At 40.8% G+C, this 24,490-nt stretch overlaps 1 protein-coding gene across 6 annotated transcripts in view; it reads left to right on the forward strand.

Annotated features, from left to right (window-relative positions):
• The window catches only part of ptpn12 (protein tyrosine phosphatase non-receptor type 12), a 44,373-nt gene that overhangs the window by 10,224 nt on the left and 9,659 nt on the right, over positions 1-24,490 (forward strand). For all 6 annotated transcript variants that reach the window (XM_071501879.1, XM_071501876.1, XM_071501880.1 and 3 more), the window contains exons 2-13: positions 7,472-7,580; positions 9,581-9,657; positions 9,843-9,938; positions 10,722-10,760; positions 11,392-11,463; positions 11,584-11,643; positions 12,347-12,489; positions 13,747-13,813; positions 13,932-14,009; positions 15,263-15,361; positions 18,187-18,272; positions 24,290-24,479. In XM_071501879.1, coding sequence (XP_071357980.1) covers positions 7,472-7,580; positions 9,581-9,657; positions 9,843-9,938; positions 10,722-10,760; positions 11,392-11,463; positions 11,584-11,643; positions 12,347-12,489; positions 13,747-13,813; positions 13,932-14,009; positions 15,263-15,361; positions 18,187-18,272; positions 24,290-24,479 — 1,116 coding nt within the window. The remainder of the gene's footprint in view (positions 1-7,471; positions 7,581-9,580; positions 9,658-9,842; positions 9,939-10,721; positions 10,761-11,391; positions 11,464-11,583; positions 11,644-12,346; positions 12,490-13,746; positions 13,814-13,931; positions 14,010-15,262; positions 15,362-18,186; positions 18,273-24,289; positions 24,480-24,490) is intronic.

The following is a 24,490-nucleotide window of genomic DNA, read 5'->3' on the forward strand; positions in this document are numbered from 1 at the left end:
GATTAGTGAGTCCTGCAGAACTGTTTATCTAACAGTGGACACCTGACATGGTGACCTGACGTCTGACAAATCTTGTTTTTTTTTTTTTAACATTTTTCAAAAAAACATTTAAAGGAGTAGTTCAACATCTTGGGATCATCTTGTTCACTATTTTGCTAAGACTTGGATGAGAGGTCCATGCTGTGTATGAAATATAGTTGAAGCTAGTTAGCTTAGCTTATCACAAAGACTGGAGACAGGGGGAAGCTAACAAACCCACCTATAAACACATCTGAAGCTGTAAGATTATTTCTCAATTGTTTCATTTGTACAAAAACTGAAATGTAAAAACAAGAAGTCGCCATTTTCCCGGGGGGGGGGGGGGGGTTAAGTGCCGGACTATTTCTCAGCCAGAAGTAGTAACTTCTCTCAGTCTCCGCAGGTTTCCAGTCTTTATGCTAAGCTAAACTTAGCAGCCTGTTTGTTGTTTCTTGACGTGAGAGTGGTATCAATCCTCTCATCCAAACCTCTGCAAGAAAGCAAATAAGTGTATTTCCCATAATCACAGATGCTGCTGCTGTTTATATCATAACCCTGCTTCTTTCACATCTCCACATTTCTTCATTCACTTGATGAATATGTAATACATTCAAAACATTTCATGCAGTCACATTTTTCTGTATAACTCAATGTGACTTTGCACTTTATAGCCCCCCCCCCCCTCATTTGGGACATAGAGGGAAGGAAAGGCAGAGAGAACGTCAGTCAAGCTTATTGAATTGTCAGAGGGAGAGGAGCAGAGCGACGGACTCATCGAGAGCCATACAGACCCTTTTAGTCTCTTTGCTGTAGCAGTGCGTCTTTTCCCCCCACATGCTCGCAGTGCGGGAGATGGATTTTTCTGAGAGCATTGTAAGGGGTGACCTATTTTAGCTTGTGTGTGTGTGTGTGTGTGTGTGTGTCTGCATGGAAGGTGACCGTCAGTACAGCCTCTCTGCCACCAGCGCTCAACACCCCCACTTCCTGGCCACACACACACACACACATACAGATGTGCATATATGCGCAAAAACCTTTTTTACCCACCGCTTCTGCAGGAAGAGCATATCTTCTGCCAATCGGTGCTTACCACTGAGTTCAAAAAGAGAATGTGTTCTGTGTGTGTGTGAGTGAATTATTCAGTGTACCAGGGAAGTACAGTGATGCTGACTTATTCAGCCAGGAGACAGAAAGTAGGTTAGACCCACTAACAATTACATCTTTCTGTCTTTACCTCTCTCTACCTCCGCAGCGCTCTTTACTTCTCTGTTGGCATTCTTTCAATCTCTTTCTTTTTCCACTCTGTGTCTAATCTTCTGCCTTTTCTCTCTGTCTGTCTCCCTCTCTCTGCCCAGTAACTGTCCTGGCATCCTCAAGTCATTTTAGGCCAAGTCAAGTCATTGTGAAGAAATGTGTCTGTGAACACACATGACTCAGTTGCACCCTGAAGGGGGTCTGTGAAGTCGGCACTGGGCTTTTGGGGGCAACGCCCTGCGTGCGTATGTATGTGTGGGGCAGTGGAAGTGGAGCGTTCACAGGAAACTGACCGACTCAGTCATGCAGTTTTACACTTCTGACTGATAGGAAGTAAGAAAGCAGTAGAAACAGCAGGGAGCAGAAGTACAGTGTGCTTGTAATGCTGGGGTGAGTTTATATCAGAAACACATGATATTCAGTGAGTTGGACCGATGGTGAAACCAGCTGAACTCTGGACAAAAGGGCAAAATGAACACTATCTACTAACAGATGTCCATTGGCAGCATAAACTTGAGTAATCTGCTTTACGCATGACGGACCACAACAGTGCAGCAGAGGTGGTTTCAGTGCGTTCTTATCTTGAAATGTGTGAAAACCATAGAGAATGCTTTGATGAGAGGTTTCTATGGTTTTAGTTATTTCCCTTTCCTGTGAAGAGGAGCGTTTCCTGTGATGCTTCATGCCTCTGCTTTTGTGCCTAACGTACTTATAAAAGTACCAATGATGGAGGTGGAAAATTTAACTTTATCTGTGGATATGAAGCAGCATTCAGTGGTTTTAGCTTCGAAAACATGTTATTTTTCTCTTATTTATATCGTAGTACGTAAACTGAATGAATTAATGTTTCAAGGAAAAAAGAAAAACGTGAGGCTTTGCTTTTATAACAGTAAATGAAATATCATCTCAGCCTATTGCTTTCAGTTGGTTTCAGCCTATTGACCAGACAAACCGAGGCATTTGTAGATGTCACCTTGTGCTCCGCAAAATTGAGATGAACACTAAACAATGAAGCGATTCAATCAGAAGATGAATAGCAGTCATATTTTAATCCGAAATTACTGTGTTTCTCTGTATTAGTGTAATTAAGTGACATGTTTTAACTCATTCTGAACAAACAACACAACTGTCATGACCGTTTTTTCCAGGGCGAAAACAATTGTTTTCATTGTTAAATAATTTTCTTGATTAATTGATGATGCATCTTGTCTGTGAAATGTCAGAAAGTAGTGAAAAATGAGGGAAGACACACCTGTGCCCAAACATCAGCGTATAGAGTAAAGTCTGTGCTGCACAACTGTCAGCGCTCCTGCCTCTGCAAGTATTTTTGCTTGTTCTTTGCCTGCAGTGAAAAATTCCTGTCACATTTTCCCAGAGCCCAAGGTCATGTATGTTGTTTTATCTGACTAACAATGCAAAAGTCAAAGATATTTGAGTTATTATCTCACATGATGAAGAAAACAATCAAATCCACATATTTGACAAGCTACGAGCACCAACTTTAGCTTGAAGAAATGACTTGAATGATTCATTTATTTATGCTGATTAATTGTCTCTGGATCAATTGAATAATTGTTTCAGCACCTCATTATTTCACCATCTTCAGACATAAATAATGAAGCAGAGTGCGTGATAATGAAAATAGTTGCACCTTTAAAGAGTGGGCGAAATGATAGTTCATCTCTCTCTCTCTTGCTCTCGCTCTCGCTCTCGCTTGCTTTCTCTCTTTCCCGCCTTTACTTTTCTCTTTTCTCTTGTTAGTTTGTCCTTTCAGAGCTGGAGTTTTGTTTTGGAGGAGCCGACACACCGTTAGCTGCTGTATAGAAAACGAGAATCAAATAGAGAAGTACACTTGAGTGGCGATCAGAAGCAAGGATATTTACTTTTCTTTGCCCTCCATCTCTGCACCCCCCCCACCCCCCACCTCCCCCTCCATTCAGAGCAGAAGCTAGTGCGAAGCGACATAGTGTGTAAAGGGAGCGTGTGAATGAGCGACACAAACAAGGAATAAAAGAACCCATTAGCTTAGTTACCAAGAGCCTCTTAAAAGCCTTGGCTCTCCTTCTTCTCTCTTCCCTTTTCTCTTTTTTCTTCTCACCCTGAATCACCCCTTCTCTCCTCCTTCATCTGAAATACCCATATCTTTCCTCTTGTTTCCTCTTCTTTTCTGTTGCTGGCTTGTTTAGTGAAGGTGCAGCGCAGCAGACAAGGACTCTCCCTCTGCTGTGTTTCTTTAGCATCCTTCAGGCTCACCCGTTATTCGTGTGTGAGGGTACACGCGCAGGCTTGTGTGCACGTTATTCTGTGCATGGGTCTTTTTGTACGTGTGAGTGTGTGTGTGTGTGTGTGTTTTACGTAACCGAGGAAGTAGGGGTAATTAGACACAGAGTCTGCGTGTGGGACAATGGAAAGTAGAGAGAAAGAGGGCGAGACAGACAGTAGCTGGGTCTCCATCCAAATGTTTGGTTTTTTTTTTTTGTTTTTTTTTTTTGTAAGGACAAATCACATCATACAAGCTGAATATTAAATACAGCTTTTTGTATGTGTCATGGAATTGTGTGATTGTAGATATCAGATAACCAAACACAGAGTTTTTTTTAGGTAGGTACAAACAGTAGTTCAAGAGGATTTTTGGACTTGAAACGCTCTCTATAAAATATCTCCTCACCACTGCCTCTTAGAAAGTATCATTTCTTTCACTGTACTGTAAGTTTGATCTCTTCCGAGTTGATGGACCAACACAGCAATCTCAAAATCTCTTTCACGTATGATACAATATGCATTTTTGCCTAAGTACAGATCAATGGAGGTGTGTTTTCTTATTTTTATTTTAGTTTTTAAGCAACCATTATGTATCTGTTGCTAATTTCACACTTGTAAATTGCACCCTGCTAAAATTATATGACAAAATGCTTCTTCCACAATCAGTCGATGCACAAACATTATGCCAACCCATGCTTCTCTAGTACAAGTTACATGTGCCATGTTGCTGCTGTCATCCCACTCATACATTTAATCACAGTTAATAGTGTAATATTATTTGTACACATTGTTCCCATTGGAACAAATATGTGTAAAAATGGGAAAAAAAGCCACATCAAAAAGAGTAAAGGCTTTAAACTGCCGTTCTGCTCACCATAATAATATTCTCATCAGCTACTCACCGGCTTTAGCTATAGGAAATGTCTGCATGATCAAAACGTGTCTATGGCCATAAGATGGGAAAAAAAAAACTATCCACTATCTACCTGGAGTCAGGTGTGAAAAGTTCATCTGGTCAGAAAAAACAGAAATTAATGTTCACTGGCTTGATCTGCTGAACTGCAACAAGTAAAGTGTAAAGCAGGAACTGCATGTGCTGAAAGGCCTTGGAGCAAAGCACTGAAGCTGCTACTTTCTAGGTGATGTCTGTGACGAGCAACATGTGCATTGACCTCAGCTGTCAGAGTCTGTCTCATGAAGTGTAAAGAACAAATGCAGGGCCAAACCAGTGAGGTGCTGCAAAATGTCTGAATTTATGGGCGTTAATGGGAGAATCAACTAGTTTTTCCCAGTGTGCTGTAAATGAAGTGAAATGGGCTGCGAAGAGAAGCAGACTTATCATCATTACAATATTAGAGGGCACAATTCTCTGCGCGTTTGTCTCCACATAATGTGTTTTGTGGGTTGGGGGAATCACAAACCATCACAAATCACTACTGCCTGCCTTTCCTGCTCATTGTGTGTCTTAGCGTATGTGTGTTTATGTGTGTGTAATCCTGGGCTTGGGCCCAGCACAGAAGCAGACCTCTGTTGGAAATGTAATTCACATGAGGCCAGAGGAGCTCTAATGCTATTACCAAACACACACAGACACACACACACACACACAAAGACACAAATGAACGCACACATACACACACAGCTGTTGCCGCCCACAGTCTCTGTGTGTGTGCCTCTCTTTCTCCCTTTTCTCTCCCCTGCTTCCTCTCCCTCAGTTTTCTGGTAGTCTGTTGTTGTGGTTTACACAGACGGGGGATGCAAAATGAGAGGTGAAAATCTCACTGTGTCTCTTGCTGATTGTCCAAACTGTTTATGTGTGTGTGTGTGTGTGTGTGTGTGTGTGTGTGTGTGTGTGTGTCACTGAGCGCAGTTGTCAGCTTTTCAGTTTTGGAAACCGCTGATTCAAAACAAAACTTTCACAAAGAAGAAATGATATTTCCAGTTTTTATTAGTGTTTGTAAAGGTTTATTTGTTTGTAAAATGTAATCATTTTTGTGTGTGTGTGTGCTGTTGTTAATGACAGGAGTGAAAATTGAAACAAGGTCAGTAAGAAAGGTCTGAGGTTTGGGAGTCTCAGAGTCAGGGTGTACAGTACAGTACAGTACAGTACAGTACAGTACAGTGCAGCGTGTGTCCATGTTACCGTAACCAGAGTAAAGCCTGCAGCCAGTGCCAGAGAGAAGAGAGAGACGAGAGGTGGGACCGTTTTTCACACAAGGCTCCAGCAGGCTGAACGCCCACGCTGACTTTCTCAGAGTCAGAGAGAGAGAGAGAGAGAGAGAAGGGGGAGTGAGGGAGGCAGACAAAGTGGAGAGAAGCCTAATTTCCTCACTGTCTCAGAAAGAGAGAGAGAGAGAGAGAGAGAGAGAGAGAGAGAGAGTGATTGAACCATCTGAGAGAATCAAAAAAGGCCCCTAGACAGCGCTGTCATGTGAGCGCTATCAGAGTCGGGCAGCAGGAGTTTTTCGTTGCAGAAAAGTCTTTTTAAGTTTCTTTAAAGTTTCACTGTGACGCTCGAGGACAAAGTTGTGAATGGAAAATTTCACTGGAAGTTTTAGTAGGTTACAAATCTAATGTCTTTATTGCAATTAAGAGGGAGGTGATCATCCCGTTGCCGAAGTCTTTAAGTCGTAAATGTAGGTGTGTAAGTATTGTCATTAAAGACGGCCAAAACATTTTACTTAGTGACCTTAGAGAAGATTGTAAGTTGCACATGAAACCATATTTTTTTTAAATTAAAAAATATGATTTCAGCTGAAAGCAATAACAATTTGAATCTGAACTTCATTTTTAAATGGCTTTTTCCCTTTTTCTTCAAAACACAACCAAACAGTCACTGATTGCAAAGAATAATTCTGAACCCTTTGCCTTTATCACAAGGTTCACTGACTCTACTTGGATTTTCTGAAAATTTCAGTCACAGCTTGCCTCAAAACAACAAGTGGAACTGATATAATACATGACATGTTTTTTAGCCAGAGGGTGATATGATAAAATCATCTTTCCTGTTACATTACTGGGATTAAAATCTTTTTTTCCTGGTATTTGTGGTTTTATGTTACACAGTCAATTATTATTTAGTACATTTCTGGAAATCTTAGAAGGCGTTTCTAGATAAAGTAACCTGATAGCAGTTATTAAAAACCCAGACAAATCACAATACTTCATCACATTGATGCATGAGGCCATGAGGCGGTTCTGTTCATTTGCATCAGTGCCATAACCACACGTTTCAAATGGATAGCTAGTGGGGTAAAAACAATATGGTAAAATCTCCACTGAGTTTTGATGGCATTCTCATTAGTGGAATAAAGAAAGGATATTGTGGTACCACAGTGTCTGAGGACAGCAAGCTGAGCTGCGGCCTGTTGTCAGACAGGAGATGTTGTCATTTGTTCTCTTCCCATTAACTGAGTGTGTCCTCATGAGTGTCAGCCACTATTAAATTTGGCCACATTTAACTTCACCCACTGTCACACAAAGAGGAACAGGAGTGTGTGTGTGTATTGGTACTGTGCTGTGGTATATTAGCAGCAGAGTGAATGTTGAAGGATGGACTGTGTGTGTGTGTGTGTGTGTGTGTGTGCAACCTGGAAAAAAAAAACAGAGAACCTAACAGTAACTCAATGAAATGAATAATATCTGTTTGTAGAGATACTGCAGTTAAGATTTTTTTATTTTTTTATCTCTTACACTTTTATCAGTACTGTGGTACCCTGACTTTCTGTGTATTTAATCTGTGACACACAGATAAAAGACTGACGATGCTTTGCTGTCATGTATCTCTTTCCTGTGTGCTGTCAAAGAAAAGCCCCTGCATTTGTAGGTCGATCTGTACCTATAGCCGTATGACATGTCACCTGTGTAGGTGAGAATGACGTTAAGGAATATAATGTGATACCATCTACTAAATATTTTGTTCTCTTGTTTTTCCCAGCGGTTACGACGGTTATCTACCAAATACCGGACAGAGAAGATCTACCCCACCAATGTAGGAGAGAGGGAGGAGAATGTCAAGAAGAACAGATATAAAGATATACTGCCATGTAAGTACAGGCACATGGGGGACATTTAGACTCAAATACACGTGTCGATGTGCATGCTTGCCCACTGGTATGGTGTGCAGGCAAACTTAGGTTTAATGGAGCCACTGTGCACTACACCTGTGCTGTGTGACATGCGTATAAATACTTATCTGTTGAAAGGAAAGACAGCAAGAGGTTGTAATGTCCATTTTATGCTGATGCAGCCATACTTTCTGTCATAGGTTACAAATGAAACCAAGCTATTGCTGGATCTGTAGTTTCCTTTTGAGGCTAAATCCCTCTCAACTTCAAATGCAGGCAAACAAAATACACTTAGTCGCCAGTTTGTTAGGTACGTCTTCCTAAAACTTAGGAGCAAGTCTAACACAACAGCCCTGCAGCGGGTTTACAAAGTGTTAGAAACACCTCAGTACAATTCAACAGCTGCCTAAAAAAAGTTTCAACAATCATAACTTTCCTAAAGGTAAGAATCATTGCATGGCTGTTGCATGACAGTGGCTCCCCGATTGTAAGAATAAAAATCAGTTCTCATACACGAAATTATTTTCAGTTTTCTGGCTTTTCTTTATTCTCTGCTTCTCTCCTGCAAAATACCTTAGTTTCACCTTTTCAGGCATTTAAAAATCTTTCAGACAAAATAATCTGTGACGTTAAAATCCCTCATTAATTGAACTCCTTCTAACTTGTAGACATGCAGTTTATATTTGGTGGTTTTTACACAGGGAAAAAAAGGTAGAGAACCACTGCTGTGTACGGCTGCTTTCAGTTCAGCCTGATGAACTGCCAAATGAGTGTATGTGTTGGTCATTACAACTCACACCACTGCACTACACTTGTTAGACTTGTCATACACTTAAGGTCCTTTTTATAAGCAAGGCAACTTCATGGGGCTCGATGCTTGACTGAGGGATCTTTCCACAGAGCTGTGGGGGTGAACAACGCCACATTGCATGCAGTGATAATGATATTAATGACGTACGCGTGAAACGCCACTAAGCATATTCTCATTTCACACCAGCTTTCTTCTGTCATCTACTCTGCAATGTTCCAAACTGATCCTACAGCAGCAAACCTTAGAGGAAGTGTTCAAATTTCTCAGTTATTTTTTGCCCGCGAGTTCTGCTAAGTTCATCTACATACTCTGCGTACATCACATGCCTGCAGCTGATCAACAGCGATGGCTTTCCTGTGCTGCCATTAATGACTGCAACGCTTTAATTTGACAAAGTTTTAAATATTTAAGCGAACGCAATGCCTGACAATATAATATGCATGAAAGTTTGGTCCTGCGTGACAGCGGCATGAAAACATAATGTATTTATGTTCTCAGCTTTAAAGATAGGTCACTCTGTGTGCTAGGAAAAAAAAACTATGTTCAATCAAAGTTAAATGTCAATGTCAATTAACGTCAGAACATATATCTTTGAGCAAAAAAATCTTTAGAATAAGCTGGTAAAATAAAGGAAAACTGAAAGAAATGGTAATTGTAAAAAAATAATACACACATTCAGAGCAAACAGAGATACTTAGTATGTTGTAATAGGTTGTGTAATGGTCTTACATACAAACATAGCTCTCACTGTACTTAATGACCTCAGGGGAAGCTTCCGTGACCCCAACATCTGTCCTACTTTCTTTTTTTTTTTTCATAACTTTATCCTCTTTTTATCCTCTGTCCATCCATCCACCCATTCACTCATTCATTCATTAAGGCTTTTAGTAAATGAGCTGCTGATAAGGCAAAGGAAGAACTGGTTCACCCATAACAGATGTGTACACACACACACACGCAGCACATATGAGGATGAGGATGTTGCTGTGTCCATTAACCTCTTTACATGATTCCACTCCTCTACAGTTCTTAGCTGTGTCCATCTACCCTTCGTTTTCCTCTTTCTCTTATTCCGTCTATTTCTCTTTACTTTTCAGTCTCTCTGTTTGTCCCTTTGTGTGATAAATATTTTGAAGTAAAATAATAATTGTAATTTTTTTCTCCCCAGTTGATCACAGTAGGGTGAAGCTGACGTTAAAAACGACCAATCAGGACACAGATTACATCAACGCCAACTTCATCAAGGTAGATATGGAGCTACTTTGCTTTGTTCTCTGACTGGTTTCACATTATGTGGTTTATTACACTATCTATTTTAATTATGAATCACACTATCATCCTGTGTGCAGACCTGTAAAGTTTACACAAGGAATATCATTGTTTACTGTGCAGACTTGTGATCGTGCTTCCTGTCCATTTCTCTCCTTCAGGGTATGGATGGCCCAGAGGCCTATATCGCAACTCAGGGCCCACTGCCGAACACTGTCATTGACTTCTGGAGGATGAACTGGGAGTACAACGTAGCTGTGAGTATAAAAGATTATTCTGTACATGATGTAGCAGGTTGGTAAGATGGTAAGATCTTCTGAGTCAACTTGCAAGGACAGAAAGTTGTCATTTAGTGCAGTTTTAATGAAAGAAATGGCTGCGTTGCCTGTTTACATTTAATGTTTTATTATGTAGGGAAATGTGGCTGCGTTTGTGCACTTATGCTATGTCCTAAGTACAAACCACTCACATGTTAAATTTAATGTGTTACTTCTCCGTGTTTCCAATTAGATTTTTAGTTAGAATGAGTGTCTGTGTTTCTGTAGTTTCTGTAGAAAGAGAAGTCACTACAGCCTGGGTAAATAAAGTTTGGGTCATACTGTAGCTCTGCACAGTTAATAATTAAAACTGTGATAATTAAAGTAATTAAAGTAAATATTTAATATGGTTGCAGAAATGGAAGAGGCAGATGGGGAGTGCTTACACTTGAAACCAGATGGACAGATACTGAGAGGGAGGGAAGGCGCGGTGATTAGGTTTAACTAGCACCCTGAAGTACTTCAGATTTTTCAGCTGTGATAATTACTCTTGTATGATCAAAGGGAATGATGGGATATATGGATGTGGGAGAGAAGTGTATGATCAAAAATGATCTGAAGTCTGCACTAATCCAGGAGGGCGGGCAAAGGTCGAGCCATTCTTAAATCGAGTTTTTCTTATTCTGAAGGAGCCTCCACTGAGTCTCAGTAGAACATGTAGGACAGAGCAGAAATGTAACATTTAAATACTGGTCGTAATCCTTCCTGTTTGTGTCTCTGCAGGTTATTGTAATGGCTTGTCGAGAGTTTGAGATGGGAAGGGTAAGGCCTCTGTACTTAATCCCTTCATGTTTATATGCGTGTCAGTGCATGCATGCAAGTTTGCATATGTGTATGTTTGCATGTCCACACATCTGTGTTTCATTATCTCCACCAAGGTTACAGTGTCCTGTCTCCGTCTGTGAGAACAGTTGTTGTACAAGTAAAATGATTTGATCCTTGATTCTTTAGACCAGCTCATACAATGACACATTTCGAGCCTTGGTGGAGGTATTTCTAGTGTTTTATGTATTTTCCTCGCCTGTCTGAATTTACAAATGTGTTTGTGAATAGACTGAGAGTTCACTCAAGTCACTTAATAAAGCCTTGAGTACATTTGCATTGATCCAAGGTTGTTATCTTTTGAGGTCAAGATGTTCACTGAAACTAGAGTATGACTGATAGCTTAAATAACTTGTCTATGACTATGAATGTGTGTTTTGCACATGCATGTATATATAATACAATATAGTACGTATTTAGACTTTTTTCCTGTAATTATCACGGTCTGTGCTCCACATGTCACGTTAATTGTTTATTTTAAATAAGAGTGTGTGTGTGTGCACAGGAAGCTGTGGTATCTGTCTGGTATTTTGTTCTCAGCCAAAGCTAACTCTTGTTCTTCTCTGGTTAGAAAAAGTGTGAGAGATATTTCCCACTACAGGGGGAGGAGCCCATGAGTTTTGGTCCTTTCAGAATCTCCTGTGTAAGTAGACAATTCTCTGATATTACAGCTGTGGGTCGAATGAGGGCTCCTGCATTTCTCACATTTTAATCCAATGACTGAACGACTGTGTTAAATGTTCTCCCTGTCTTTGTTTTCTAGGAATCAGAGCAGGCCAGAACAGACTACTTTATCAGGACTTTGGTGGTGGAGTATGAAAATGTAAGTTCTCTGTCATATTGCGCACTCATGATTTTTAAGACTTAAATTATCCACCGATTATTAATTTAAGTGATTTCCACCGCCGATTCCCACTTGTCAAAATATTGTAAAAACATCAGTAGATATATGTTCCTGATATTGATTTATGTTGCAAGATGGCAAATGTCTGCAAATATCACATAAAAAAAATCAAATTTATGTCCAAAGCGATGATATATGATCAAGTCAATTGATTTTTATTTATCTAGTGCCAAACCACAACAGAAGTTATCTCAAGGCTCATATAGAGCAGGTCTAGACCCCCCTCTTAATAATATTGGTTACAGAGACCCAACACTTCCCACCATTAGCAGGCCCTCGGAGAGTGGCATGGAAAAATTCCTCTTAAGAGGCAGAGACTTCGAGCAGAACCAGACTCAGGGCAGCCATCTGCCTCGAGTCTGGTTGGGTTGAGAAACAGAGAGAGAGAGAGAGACAGAGAGAGAAAGAGAGAGAGAGATGTTCCATTGTTAGATCAGAAACACTTTGCCCAAATGAAAAAAATAAATTCAATAATGCATCATTTCTTTCAGTTTATAAGTAAAATATGGTATCAACAGCGTAATTTTGTAAAACACTTACACCATCACATAGACACATGAAATATCGCCCCTCCACCTTTGAAAATATCCCCCTGTATGTTTCCCTGTATGTTTCCCTGCAGGAAACCCGGAGGATAACACAGTTCCATTATATGAACTGGCCGGATCACGACGTCCCCTCATCGTTTGACTCCATACTGGATATGATCGGACTAATGAGAGAATACCAAGAGAACGATGATGTCCCTATATGTGTGCACTGCAGGTTGGTATATACTGTACATGCTGTGCTGAGACACCTTCTGTAACTAAGGCAACATTTAAAAAAAGAGACTGATTGAAGATAAGAAGTAAAGTAAAGAAGTAGACAGTGTTTTATAGCAACTGAACTGAATGATACATGAGTTTGTGAGTGGTTTTCTGTAAACAGCATGGGTTTGTGTGTTTTGAAATCAAGTTTCAACACAGCAGAGAAATGTTGCAGCAGTGGCTAAAGTTCATACGAATGCAAATCTGCTCCTGGCAAAAGCTGGATTATAAATTTAAAACTCAGCTTGACACATACCAGGAATCTTGAATGACTTGTTTTGGTTGACATTTCACTCTTTCAATTGACTAATCTTCTAATTTATATTTGACTGAAGGATAATTAACTACTTAGCTGCCATGTAGGATTCAGCCAGATGAGCCCAGCCTGACTCTTGCATCAATAATTTCCCTCTGACTGCCGCTGTTAAAAATTGCAGCATGTACCCGTCCTACTGCAGCTACAGTGATTGGTTAGACCGCTGTGGGCCGTGAATTTAAATGTGATTGGTCCAGGCAGTGGTACATTTATGACAAAGCAGTCTCAAAACAGAAGTTCAGACAGGGACAGAGTTAACTAGAATGAGAAGAAAACACATTGATTCACAAAGATATAGATTCAGTTTTTCTGCTGCTCACAGACATGGGTATCCACACAGCACACACACACACACACACACACACACACACACACACTGTATCCATGTGTGTGTAATCAGCTATAATGAGCAGCCTGAGGACATTTCCTGGTTCCTCTGTTACACAGCAGGACTTAAAGCTGTGTCTCTGTGTGTGTAAAGATGCTTTGTGTGGGTTGGTGTGTACTGTATGTGTGTGCTCATTAGAGTAGCAGAGGGCTCCCTGACAGCATGAGGCCAAGTTTTATGATTTTATGTGTCAGACGTGATGTCAAATAATCTCAGTTTCTATGTCTCCTGTCTCCATCCTGTCTGGACAAGCTGTTGTTACACATACATACACACACACACACACACACACACACACACATATACTCAAACACACGCAAACAAACGTCACCGGGTGTTTTTCTGTACTTATTCTCTTTTTGTGCCCAGAGTTGATACTTGTGAGGAGTGTGTTTTTAGTGCGTTTACGTTGGCGATAAGGAGGCGTAGGTTTTAGTGTGTGTATTTCTGTCTTTACACATGTGCTTCTGCTTCTGTTAAATCTAATCTGTCCGACTGTGACTGTACAGTGCAGGCTGTGGGAGGACGGGTGCTATCTGTGCTATCGACTACACATGGAACCTCCTCAAAGCTGGGGTATGTGAACACACACAATTCTAAACTCACATACCTGTACAAATACACACCTTCTAAATGTAATGTTATGATTGAAGTGAGAATTAACCTTTTTTTGTTGTGTTTTGTGCTTTTAAAGAAAATACCAGAAGATTTTAATGTTTTTCGGTTGATCCAACAAATGAGGACGCAGCGACACTCCGCTGTTCAAACCAAGGTTTGTTTTTGATATGCAGAAAATATAGAAATGATAATTAGTGTTTGGGCGGTAACTGCTAACAAAAAGTGTTGTTGCAGCCAGATTTTTCACCCTCAGGGATCTGAGGTCAACATTGTGTGATATTGGATATTTTAATAGATTTCCACAAGCTGGTTTCTCAGCAGTGGGTTCAAAACAGTGTCAGTGTCTTTGTATGAAAACCACCATGTTCCTGCACACAGAGGCTGTGAAAACATTTTGCATAACTATCCTAATACCTGATTTTGGGAACCAGTTAAGTAGATTAAAGAAGCAGTGAAGGTTGCACATGCATGAGACGCATTTCACAATCAGCTGCATTTTAGGGAAAACACAATCAAACAATCTTAGACTTGTTTAGGATTTTTACAAGGTCTGAATTCATTGAAATCCTTAGTGACACATTGTATTACTGCTCTTCTAATATGTTATGGTCATCCCTTCATATTAGTGAGATATTAGAGATTAGCAGCATTTCCGTCTTTATATAATCTGTTCATTCATTCATGTGCTACTTGCTGCACACCTAGCTGAAAATGGGTCCCTTCAGCTCACACATTCCCACCGTTTTATTTTTACCTCGTTTAGGTTGTTTTGCCAGAATTTTCACCCGGATGTGTTTGCGTGTTTCTTGTGGCGTTTGCTGCAGTGGAGAGGGGACACTCAGCTGGACATAACTTACATTTTCCGGTCATATTTGTATCTATAAGTGTCTTACATTCAAAATAATAAAGCACTGAGCATCCTCTGCTCTTTTGTACCTTATTTATGGTGTTCCCTCCAACACACACGCACATCCCTACATTGAAGGGGAAAATGAGCTCTGTTAGATAAATCATAGTATTGCCTTGATAGACAATGACACAGGTTTGAATTCAATGTCTCAGACCAGACTTCTGCTGCAAGCCGGTAACCGTATTGTTATTTTTGAAAATATAGTGCAACACTCCTGCTGTTTGTCTGCAGAAAGTAATGAGATTATTTCAGTGTGCATCAGTGCATGTCTTCCCATTGTTTTCAAACAGGTTGTATTTTATATCCTTGAAAATGGATGTTTTTGAGTATTGACAAGGAGAATGTTTTTGCTCTTGTATTGATTCTCTTCTCTCTCTCCTTCACCCCACCTCTCCTCCATTTAACCCCTCTATCTGGCCTTGTGAAACTCTTTTTTTTCCATCTTTCCACTGCTTCCTCATCTTTCTTTCGCTCTTTCTTTGTCTTTCTCTCTGTAGGAGCAGTATGAGTTAGTCCATAGAGCGATCGCTCAGCTCTTTCAGAAACAACTGCAGCTACTGGAGAGCCCCACCAACACGCAGATACACGATGGCTTGGTATGACACACGCACACACACACACACACATATTGTGCATGCTGTCTGGTGTTAAAGAAAGACAGGATGTCGCTGAGTAACACACTCGGAGTGGGAAAAAAACACAAATAATTAGTCACAGGGGAGGGAGAGGGTAGGAGGGGAGGCCTTCAGAAACTTTGCTCTTTACACAGACAGAAAAAGACGAGTTACAGAGTTTGTGCCAGTGAGAGAGAGAGAGAGAGCTCTCTCCTCTACAGGGTAGTTTCAGAGATGTGCATACAGTTAGAGCCTTTTAAAAGAGCTAGAGAAAAGTTTTGCTCTGTTAGTCACCACTGCCCTCATTTTAATTAACTTCACACTGTGCTTTATTGCACCCAAACACAAACACATGCACATATATGAAGTGTCCTCATCCTCCTCCTGTTGCTCTAGAATTACAGCCAAGCCAAAAGCCTTTACTCCAAAGAAAATCAAAAGAGCTGTAAATGTTTTGTTCTCAGTGGCTTCTCCTAACTTTGAATGCAGTGCTCCCCTGGGCCAGTCAATTTAAGCATTCAGGTTTAGGAAGTTCATTCTGGTGTTGGAAAATTGCAGATGACCAAAAACATCATTATCCCACTTCGTTGTGTAGCAGTTTGGGGGAAGCTACAAGCTGCTCTTTAAACACCACAAACCGCTAGCTTAACACATCAAGTGTGACAAGAAACATCTACTGTTGATTAATAGAATAAACAAATGCATTATGATGATATTACTGTTCAGTAATTTATAGACAACATGAAACAGAGTGAGGGACTGGCACCAGACCAGCTCCTTGTTGCAGGTTGGCTGTCGGTCCTGCTCTCTCCCTCTCTGTCTCTGTACCGTCACACGTCCATGTGATCCATCCTCTCTCGAAACATATGATGGGGCTGCTTTAGTTTCTATTTCTAAGCTTTTTAATCTTAAAAACAAGAATAAAGTAGTGAGCTGTACCATTTGGTCATGATACCCTCCCTGCTTGTTAGAGGGTGAAAAAAAAAACTAGCAACTCTACCAGGCTGCTGCTGGGAAATGTAGTTAAACTAGTAGTACCACAATTCCCCGGCCCTGTTCTGTAGCTATGGGAAGATTAATGACAGAAAGCCAGAGGACAGAGAGTTCAGTGAGGCAGCGTGGAAGACTGACGAACCTAAAGACAGAAGACACATTAGGGCCATGAAAGAGTTCATTGGCAGCAATCCAGAGCTGACTTCCTGCTTAGGAAGCTGTGATGAGATCACCCCTCTCCCATAATGCACTTTTAAGTCTGAGAATAGTCACGCATCCATTGGGAAACGGGGGACCCTTGCAAGAGACAGTCACATGAACACACGCAACCATGTTTACATGAGAAAGGACTGAGCTGATACACTTTCTAAACTGTCGCCTAAAATCCTAGAATATCTTTCATACGTTGGATGATATATTTTAGAAATGATGCTACTGGATGTAAAGCTGATGCTATTAATAATTTGTGAAGAGTGGGTGTGGTACATGTGGAGGAAAACGGCTCCAGTGCAAGTTTGTTTGCTACTGATAATAACCTGGTCATCATCTTACAAAGTTTCAAGTCCAACGCGTACACACACACACACACACACACACACACACACACACACACACACACACACACACACACACACACACACACTTGCTTTGCAAAATAGTATCAGTGTGCTGGACTGACTCAGTCTATACACAAATTGACTCATGTCCAGTCAGCGACTACAACGCCCACATAGGTGCTCTCAATGGCAGCACGAGCAATAAGCCTACACACACACACACGTTTCTCTGCTCACAGGCAGCCGCCATTCTTTGAAGGACGTATTCCTACCCACGTGATTATCACAGCCCACACGGACCTGCGTGCACAGACAGATGTGATTGGCTCCTCAATGTGCTTGAATTTTGTTTCTCAGCAGATTTTAGCGGCAGCGGCCCTATTTGCCCCCATGTCATGAGTTTAAGATCGCTGAAGTCGTCCTGTCATCCTCTCATTATCAGAGTGGAGAGAGAGTCAAATTAATGAGTCACACGGGGGGGAGAGGGGAGGAGGAGGAAGATCAGAGCTGAGAGGAAGAGAAGGAACATTAGTGAGGAGGAGGAGGAGGGGGGTTTCTTTCAGAAACAGTTTTGATCCTTCAAGCAATTTTAGAGTAACTCTCCACCTCTGCTCCAGGAGAGAAGAAGAGATAGTAGACAGGAGTTAGACTGCAGCAGTTATAAAAATACAGTTACAGTCAGTACTGAAATAGATACATGTGGTCTCAGCAAAGCTTAAAAAAATCAAGCTGTTTTGAAATTGGTCAAAACTAACAATGTGTGCAGTGAAGTCATAGATGATTTGGCAATTATCACAGTAACTCCCACTTTTGCAAGATGAAATTTGTCTTTCTGAAAAGAAAGTACATTATTTCCCACTTAAATATTGTGGAGTAGTTGAAGTATGAAGGGGCAAATATTGAAATGTTTGATTAAAATACAAGTTTGAAGTACAGAATTGCTTTGGAACAGTACATGGATAAATGTACTTTTTATTTTCCACCACTGTCTAAAAGTCAGATGGCAATTTTGAAGAGTTGCAGGCAACAGTATATCAAGGGACTAGTAACGAATGGCAAAAAACTGGTTAAAAAAGCCATTTTACCCATGTGAAGGTGTGAAACTCTTATGTCTGGTGCCTTCAGATGGTGCTGAGCAGACGAGCATCTTCAACCTGAAAACCTCAGTGGAACTAATTTTTGTTTATGCATGTGCTTATTGTTCTGTCTGTATATTTTTAACTTGTAGTTTTCGTGTTATCTGTCCGTGTGTGTCAGAATGAAAGCAGTCCAGACAAAGCAGGCCCCCAGTCAGACGATGAGAGATGGGACACACCACCACCCAAACCTCCCCGCATACGCAGGTAAGAAGTGTCCTGTGGATTTAAAAAAATTTTTTTTTTTTTAGAAAAATTATTTTTAATCTCAAGCCTGTTCACATCTGAGTAATTAAAGACCACCCGTCAGAGAATAAACTGACCGGCGCTCAGCCTCCTCACAGATGAATGAATCTGGTCACACAGAAGTGAGCATAAGGTGTGAAGCAGCCCCGCCACTGAACACAGTGGGTGTTGTGTTTTGTAGAAGGAACACACACACACACACACACGCACATACACACACACAATTACAGCACAGCAGTTGGTGTGGAGAGCAGAAAGAAAACATATGAAAGTGACCGAACAGAAGCAGCAGCCATTGTTTTCACCTCAAACAAACCGAAGCTTTCTGACACATTAGTTGCCCGTCAGCCCACAGACACACCCGGACTTCACTTCACTGAAGTTAACTTCTGTTTGCCTGTTGACAACCGTTGTGGCCTGAGGAGGAGCTGTATTTATAGGCCATTTTGCAACACTTTGCAATACTCCGCAACACTACATAGTGTTGAACGCATCACAACCCTAGGCTAGTTGAAGTAGAGCTGCTACAGCTTTCATCTCGCCCTCTTTGAGAACAAATACACTCTTTTACACACATGCAGGCATATTATTTCAAATACATGCCCACTCTGTATCTGTTCTGCATAAATACACATAGATGCCCTCTCTCTTTTCCTCTGTAAGTCTTTCTTTCACAAATTTTGCCCCTCTTTATTTCTTTTTCAGCCCATCTTCTTCTTGTTTCTCTTCTTCTCTCTGCTCCCTTTCCCTGCCTTTCCTCTCATTTTTAATTTTGCTATATGTGCCCAGCAGGGGTTGTGCTCTACTTTCTCTCAGTCAGCTCATCCACAACCCCCTCTTTCCCTCCTCTCATGATTTATCCACAGAAGGTACGGCCTCTCTCCCCCTTTAATAGCAGCAATACATACACTGTGCAACTTCTAAAACAAGCCTGATGGATGCCACTGCTCAGAGAGTTGCTTCAATACCACTTTAATGTCAGAGAGGACATCTTGTTGCCAGGAGACACAGTTTCCCTTAATTACCTGTTGCTGGAAGCATTGTCTAAAAATGTCCCGTTTGACAGCATTTTGTGTGTTAACGTGTGAATCATTTGCTCTGTGCTCACCCATGTGCTTTTTTTTCATTCCTTGTTCTTCTTCATTTTAATTTGATGCCCTCTTCTGAGCCTTTCTAATAAGCTAGTGGCTATAAAAATCTGTTAGCAGAAGAATTTGCTGGAGCTAATGTGACCTTTGTTGCCTTCTCTTACTGCACTAAAATTATCTTAACTTTTCTTCATTTGACTACTGCACCAGCCGGTTTGATGGGAAAGCAAACATTTTTTCAGAGCTCCTAATTTTGGGATGTAGCTGCAAGTGATCTGTTTACTGAAAAGTTTCTTTCCTGTTCTAAGTAAAACATACAAATTTGAGCTTGGAAATGCTGCCAAAATAGGAAGCGTTCCTGGAAGTAGGTCACACAGCCTGACGGTCAGGAATATGCATGCGTCTCTCCCTCTACATGTCTCACTCCGTGTCCCTCCGTTTCCTAAAGAAATAATGTCAAGGCCTAGTTTAAGCCTGAGAGTATTCTAGTGATGGTAAGAGCTATTTTTACCAGCATAGTCCACATTCTGCCGGCCACACTCCCCCTGGGTCACTTCTGGGGTGTGCATGTGTGTCGGTGTCTGGGGGGATTTTTGTGTGTTTGAATGAGATGGAGGGAGATAATGCAGGAACTCCACAATGAGGCTGCCATCAGGTTCAGAGACAGAGTCATGCAGTTTCACATACATACACACACATTCACAGCCGCGCCCTGTAGAGTCATGTCCTCTACTTCTTTGGACTGTGTATCCAACCTCTACACCAGATTGTGTCTGTAGCATCTCAGATATTGAAAACTGTCAAGTACCAACAGGCTGCATTTAATGTTTTCTCTCATTCTTATTTGTGTTAAAATTTTCCTTTTTTTTAGATAATCACTTTAGACAGTATTTTATTTGCAGTTACTTCTTCTTAATGCTGCGCTAGAATGTAGTAATAAAGTAATTGACCAAAAGTGTCAGTTTGTATTTGCACTGAAACTGAGGTGTCATAATTGCACAAATATTGAGATATTGTATTTGATACTCAGCTGTATCTACTGTTATGGTGCAGACCTTTGCCCATCACCCATTAACACAGACACACAAATGCAGAAGAAGTGGTTTTCAGGAGGTTAAAGGTCACTGTTTGTCCACACCTCAAATTTAGACAAATCCACACTGATCTAGCAAAACCAACATTCAAGGTTCATTTTATTGGACCCTAAACTGATGGGAGTGACAATTAAACATGACTTACTTTCCGAACATAGGAAATACATAACCATACATTAAAACCAAAGTTAGTACTTAATTCCATATGAAAAACATGTTGCTAGTGCCAGTAACTGTGTGTTATAGCTGGGTGTCCTCCTTCCCATGATCCTACAAAACATCTTATCTTTAAACCTAAACCTGAAGAACGGATGTATTGTTATTAAGCAGAATAAGGCTTGTTCATTAATAAATGAATATATTCTATAGGTGTGTTTTGATTGCTGCTAATCAGCCCCAGTGTGATTCTGGGCTGAGGAGACGCAGCTCTTCAACTGAGGCACCTGAGGCCTTATTGTTGGAGTTGGTGTGTGTCTCCTGTTGCAACTTTGCAGCACTTATTAGCATTGCAAAGTTTTCAATTCTTATCATTTGTAGACAGTCAAATAGATTATAATGTAATCCATCAGATAGAAACACATATTCGCTTAAGCGGTGCTCTGAATGTGTGTGTTTTGAGTGTGCAGTTTACTGCTTTTCTTGGCTGTTTGTGTGAATGTATCCCTCAGCAGAACCTGAAACCAGGATGTCTCTCTCTAAGCTCCGTCCCCTCCTAACACACCCTGCCTTCTGTGGACGCACGCAAGTCCCGCTGTGAACCAGAGCTCAGATTAAAAATGCAGCATCTTCCCGCTGGAGTACATATGTGGAGGACACAGTGCACTTCTCGTGTGTGTGTGTGTGTGTGAGGTTGTGCATTTATTTATAAGTGTGGGTGGTGTTATTACATATATTTCAATTTCTTCTGAAGGCGTGTGCACACATTTGTGTTTATGTGTAGGAGTTTAGGTTACATATGTGTGCGTAATGTGTGTATGCGTAATGTGTGTGTGTGTGTGTGTGTGTGTGTGTGTGTGTTCACGGTTAGCTCTTAAGTGTGTCACCAGCAAGCCAGAACACTATGGATGGTTGTAGTGTTTTTGTGCTTTAGGGCAAAAGTAGCCGAACAGGAGCACATGGTTAGGTTTGTAGTTTGCAGCTCTTTGAAGTGTTTCTTAGAGATCTTGTCTTTTACACACAGAAGCTTTTTACAGCTTTCATGGGAAAATATTAGATTCCAGCTGCAGAAATATTTGAGACTATTTATGACCATAAATATCAGAGATGTAAAGTGAACTTTTAGTGTTGAATGTCAGTCTGCGCATCAAAAGACGAGTGAGTTAGTTTGACGTCATGTGGACAACTTGTTTTTAATAAGGCAGGTAATTCTGGTAAATTCCTGTGTTTTGATCAAAGCTACACGCACACTGTTGACCTCAAGTATCAAGATGTAAAATGAAGATAGTCGTGAACAGACGTAGCAGATGACGAACCCAGAAAGTTAGATGTTACAATTACGCTGTGTTAACTAATATATTGTTTTAGAAAGTTAAATGTGAGTGTTGTTTGTCATTCATGTTCACTGATGAATTCATCTTTCATCTCATCAAGTTTTCCCTTTTCTGCAGTTAAACAGAAAGTTTTGAAGGTGTTAGTGAAAATTGTGTAAAATGTAAACCGTCATAATATTTGAATACATATTTACACATTTCTTCATGTGTGTCTTAGCATGTGTTTTATGCCCGGAACCTCCATTTCCTTTATGCCAGTTGTAACTGCTTATTTGTTTTGCCATGACTTATTAGTGTTTGCTCCCGTAACAGCTCAGCTTCCCCTGAGGAATCATTAAAGTTTCATCTCATCTCATCTTAGAGGGATTCAGGGCCTGAATGATTCATATCCCCATGGAAACAATTGGCACCAGTGGGAATCATCTGTGTTACTGTTAAATATGTCTTTTGCTTGCTCAGGCAATGAAGGTGATATAGAAGAAGGAAATCTCATGGGTAATGTGAGTTTTTATTAATATGAACTCTAAAGGAATAATGATGTTCTTGTTTAGGTAGTGTTTAGCTCGGAGGCCAGGAATCACCAATAAGTGACCCGTGAGAGTCAGCTGGAGATTCTGGTGGTTATTAACGCTCTGTTGTTAGTACTCAGACTCAATCAGCCGTCATGACCTCTGACCTCCCGACTGAACGTTATAATAAATGCTAGTATCCTAAATCCCTCCAGGGTTTCATATTATTAATAAATTTTGTTTTTTTCAAGTTTCATTAAAATCAAAACGGAATCATAAATAAGCAAAAAATACACATTTTTATTGAGCCCCGTCACATGGCTGCTGTACTGCAGTTATATTGAGGCTCTATGAGGAAGCTTACAGTATGACTGCAACTCCAAGTTGCTCAAGAAAAGGAAATCCCCCGTGCTTCTATCTTGCAACTTCTCTCTGTGTCTGACTTTCTATCTATATATGTGTGTGTGTGTGTGTGTGTGTGTGTGTCGCACACATGCAGTAACATGTGCAGTCAGTCCTATGTTGGCTCTTGCTTCAGTCATGTGCTCTCTTTAGCACATCACCACATCCTTTCACTGTTTTTTTTTTTGGGGTGTATATATTTGCATGCATATGTAATATGTATATTATGTGGAGTGGAACAATATGTTACTGTATAAATTTCCATCGCCGTGTGGCTCGCTTTGTCACAACCTCAGTATCCTGTAGGTAATTCACACGCCTACACTGCGTGTATCTATAGGTGGGTTCGTAAGTAGATTGGAAGCATGTTACCAAAATACACAGCACACTACATGTGGGAGAGTTTTGTTGAACGCTGTAAAGTAGAAATTGCTCTTCATGCATTAATGTAGCTGAGAAGAGAATCAAATGTTAGAGGTGTAATTAGAGATTACACCTCTTTGGCATGGACCAGAAAGGCCTCAGTTGGTTGCTGCATCAGAAAGGACGGAATACAATGGAAGAGGAAAAAATACAATCAATGAATATTCCTGTGGGAAATTTGTCTTGGACTGCACAGCAGTTCCAGGAACATTAAACACAGTATACAACTCATGTAGAGGGATAAACTTTGTTGTGCTAATGAGTCTGTTTTCAGTTTGTTTCACATCAGATCTCATCTCGTCATGTCCACCTTAAGCCCACAGAAAATAAGTGAAAGCTAACGTCCGAGGACTTTTAATTTGTCACAAGTTAGTCTACTATGTTGACATACTGTGAGCATATTGCCTCACTTTTTAAAATTCTGCCATCTAGTGGTGGAAAACTTGTCTTTCCCAACATGAGCAGAAGCTGCCTTTGAATTTAATAGGAGCTCATTTCATCATCTGAGTTTCATCATCCCTTTAGATGGAGAATAATTTAAACGTGACTGTTCAGATGTCTGCATGATGTCTGACCAGTATGATGAAATTCTTGCCTTTTTTCTAAATGGTGTTTTCAGAACTTTTGTCTTAAGGCGCCTTCAGACCCGTTTCTTTTTATCTAAAGCAAACAGTCCAGGTTTCCGGTTAAATTTTAAAATCAAAATGATTGCCTTTATCTTTGTGAATGTGCAATTTTGGCTATGAGTTTGGTGCTGTAATTATGGCGCCTCTGCTGCACTTTGGGCTCTGTGGAATTAAGAAAACATCAAAAGGCTGAGTGTGTGATATCCATTCAGTGAAAACCATGTCGCTCTGTTAACTAAGCTCGCTCTCTCTTGTTCTCTCTCTCTCTCTCTCTCTCTCTCTCTCTCTCTCTCTCTCTCTCTCTCTCCCCCTCCCTCCCTCCCTCCCTCCCTCCTTCCCTGTCTAGTTCCCAGGCAGAGGGTGATGTTAAAGAGGAGATTCTCCAGCCCCCAGAGCCTCACCCTGTACCCCCCATTCTGACCCCGTCTCCCCCGTCAGCCTTCCCCACTGTCACCAATGTACGGCAGGACAACGACCGCTACCACCCCAAACCTCTCATACACGTCCTGGCGACCACACAGCACAACGTGACACAGGTGAGCGGGAA

Source organism: Trachinotus anak, unplaced genomic scaffold (genome assembly GCF_046630095.1).
Source record: "Trachinotus anak isolate AG129_WGS33_773 ecotype Australia unplaced genomic scaffold, CSIRO_AGI_Tana_v1 ptg000018l, whole genome shotgun sequence".
Lineage (NCBI taxonomy): Eukaryota > Metazoa > Chordata > Actinopteri > Carangiformes > Carangidae > Trachinotus > Trachinotus anak.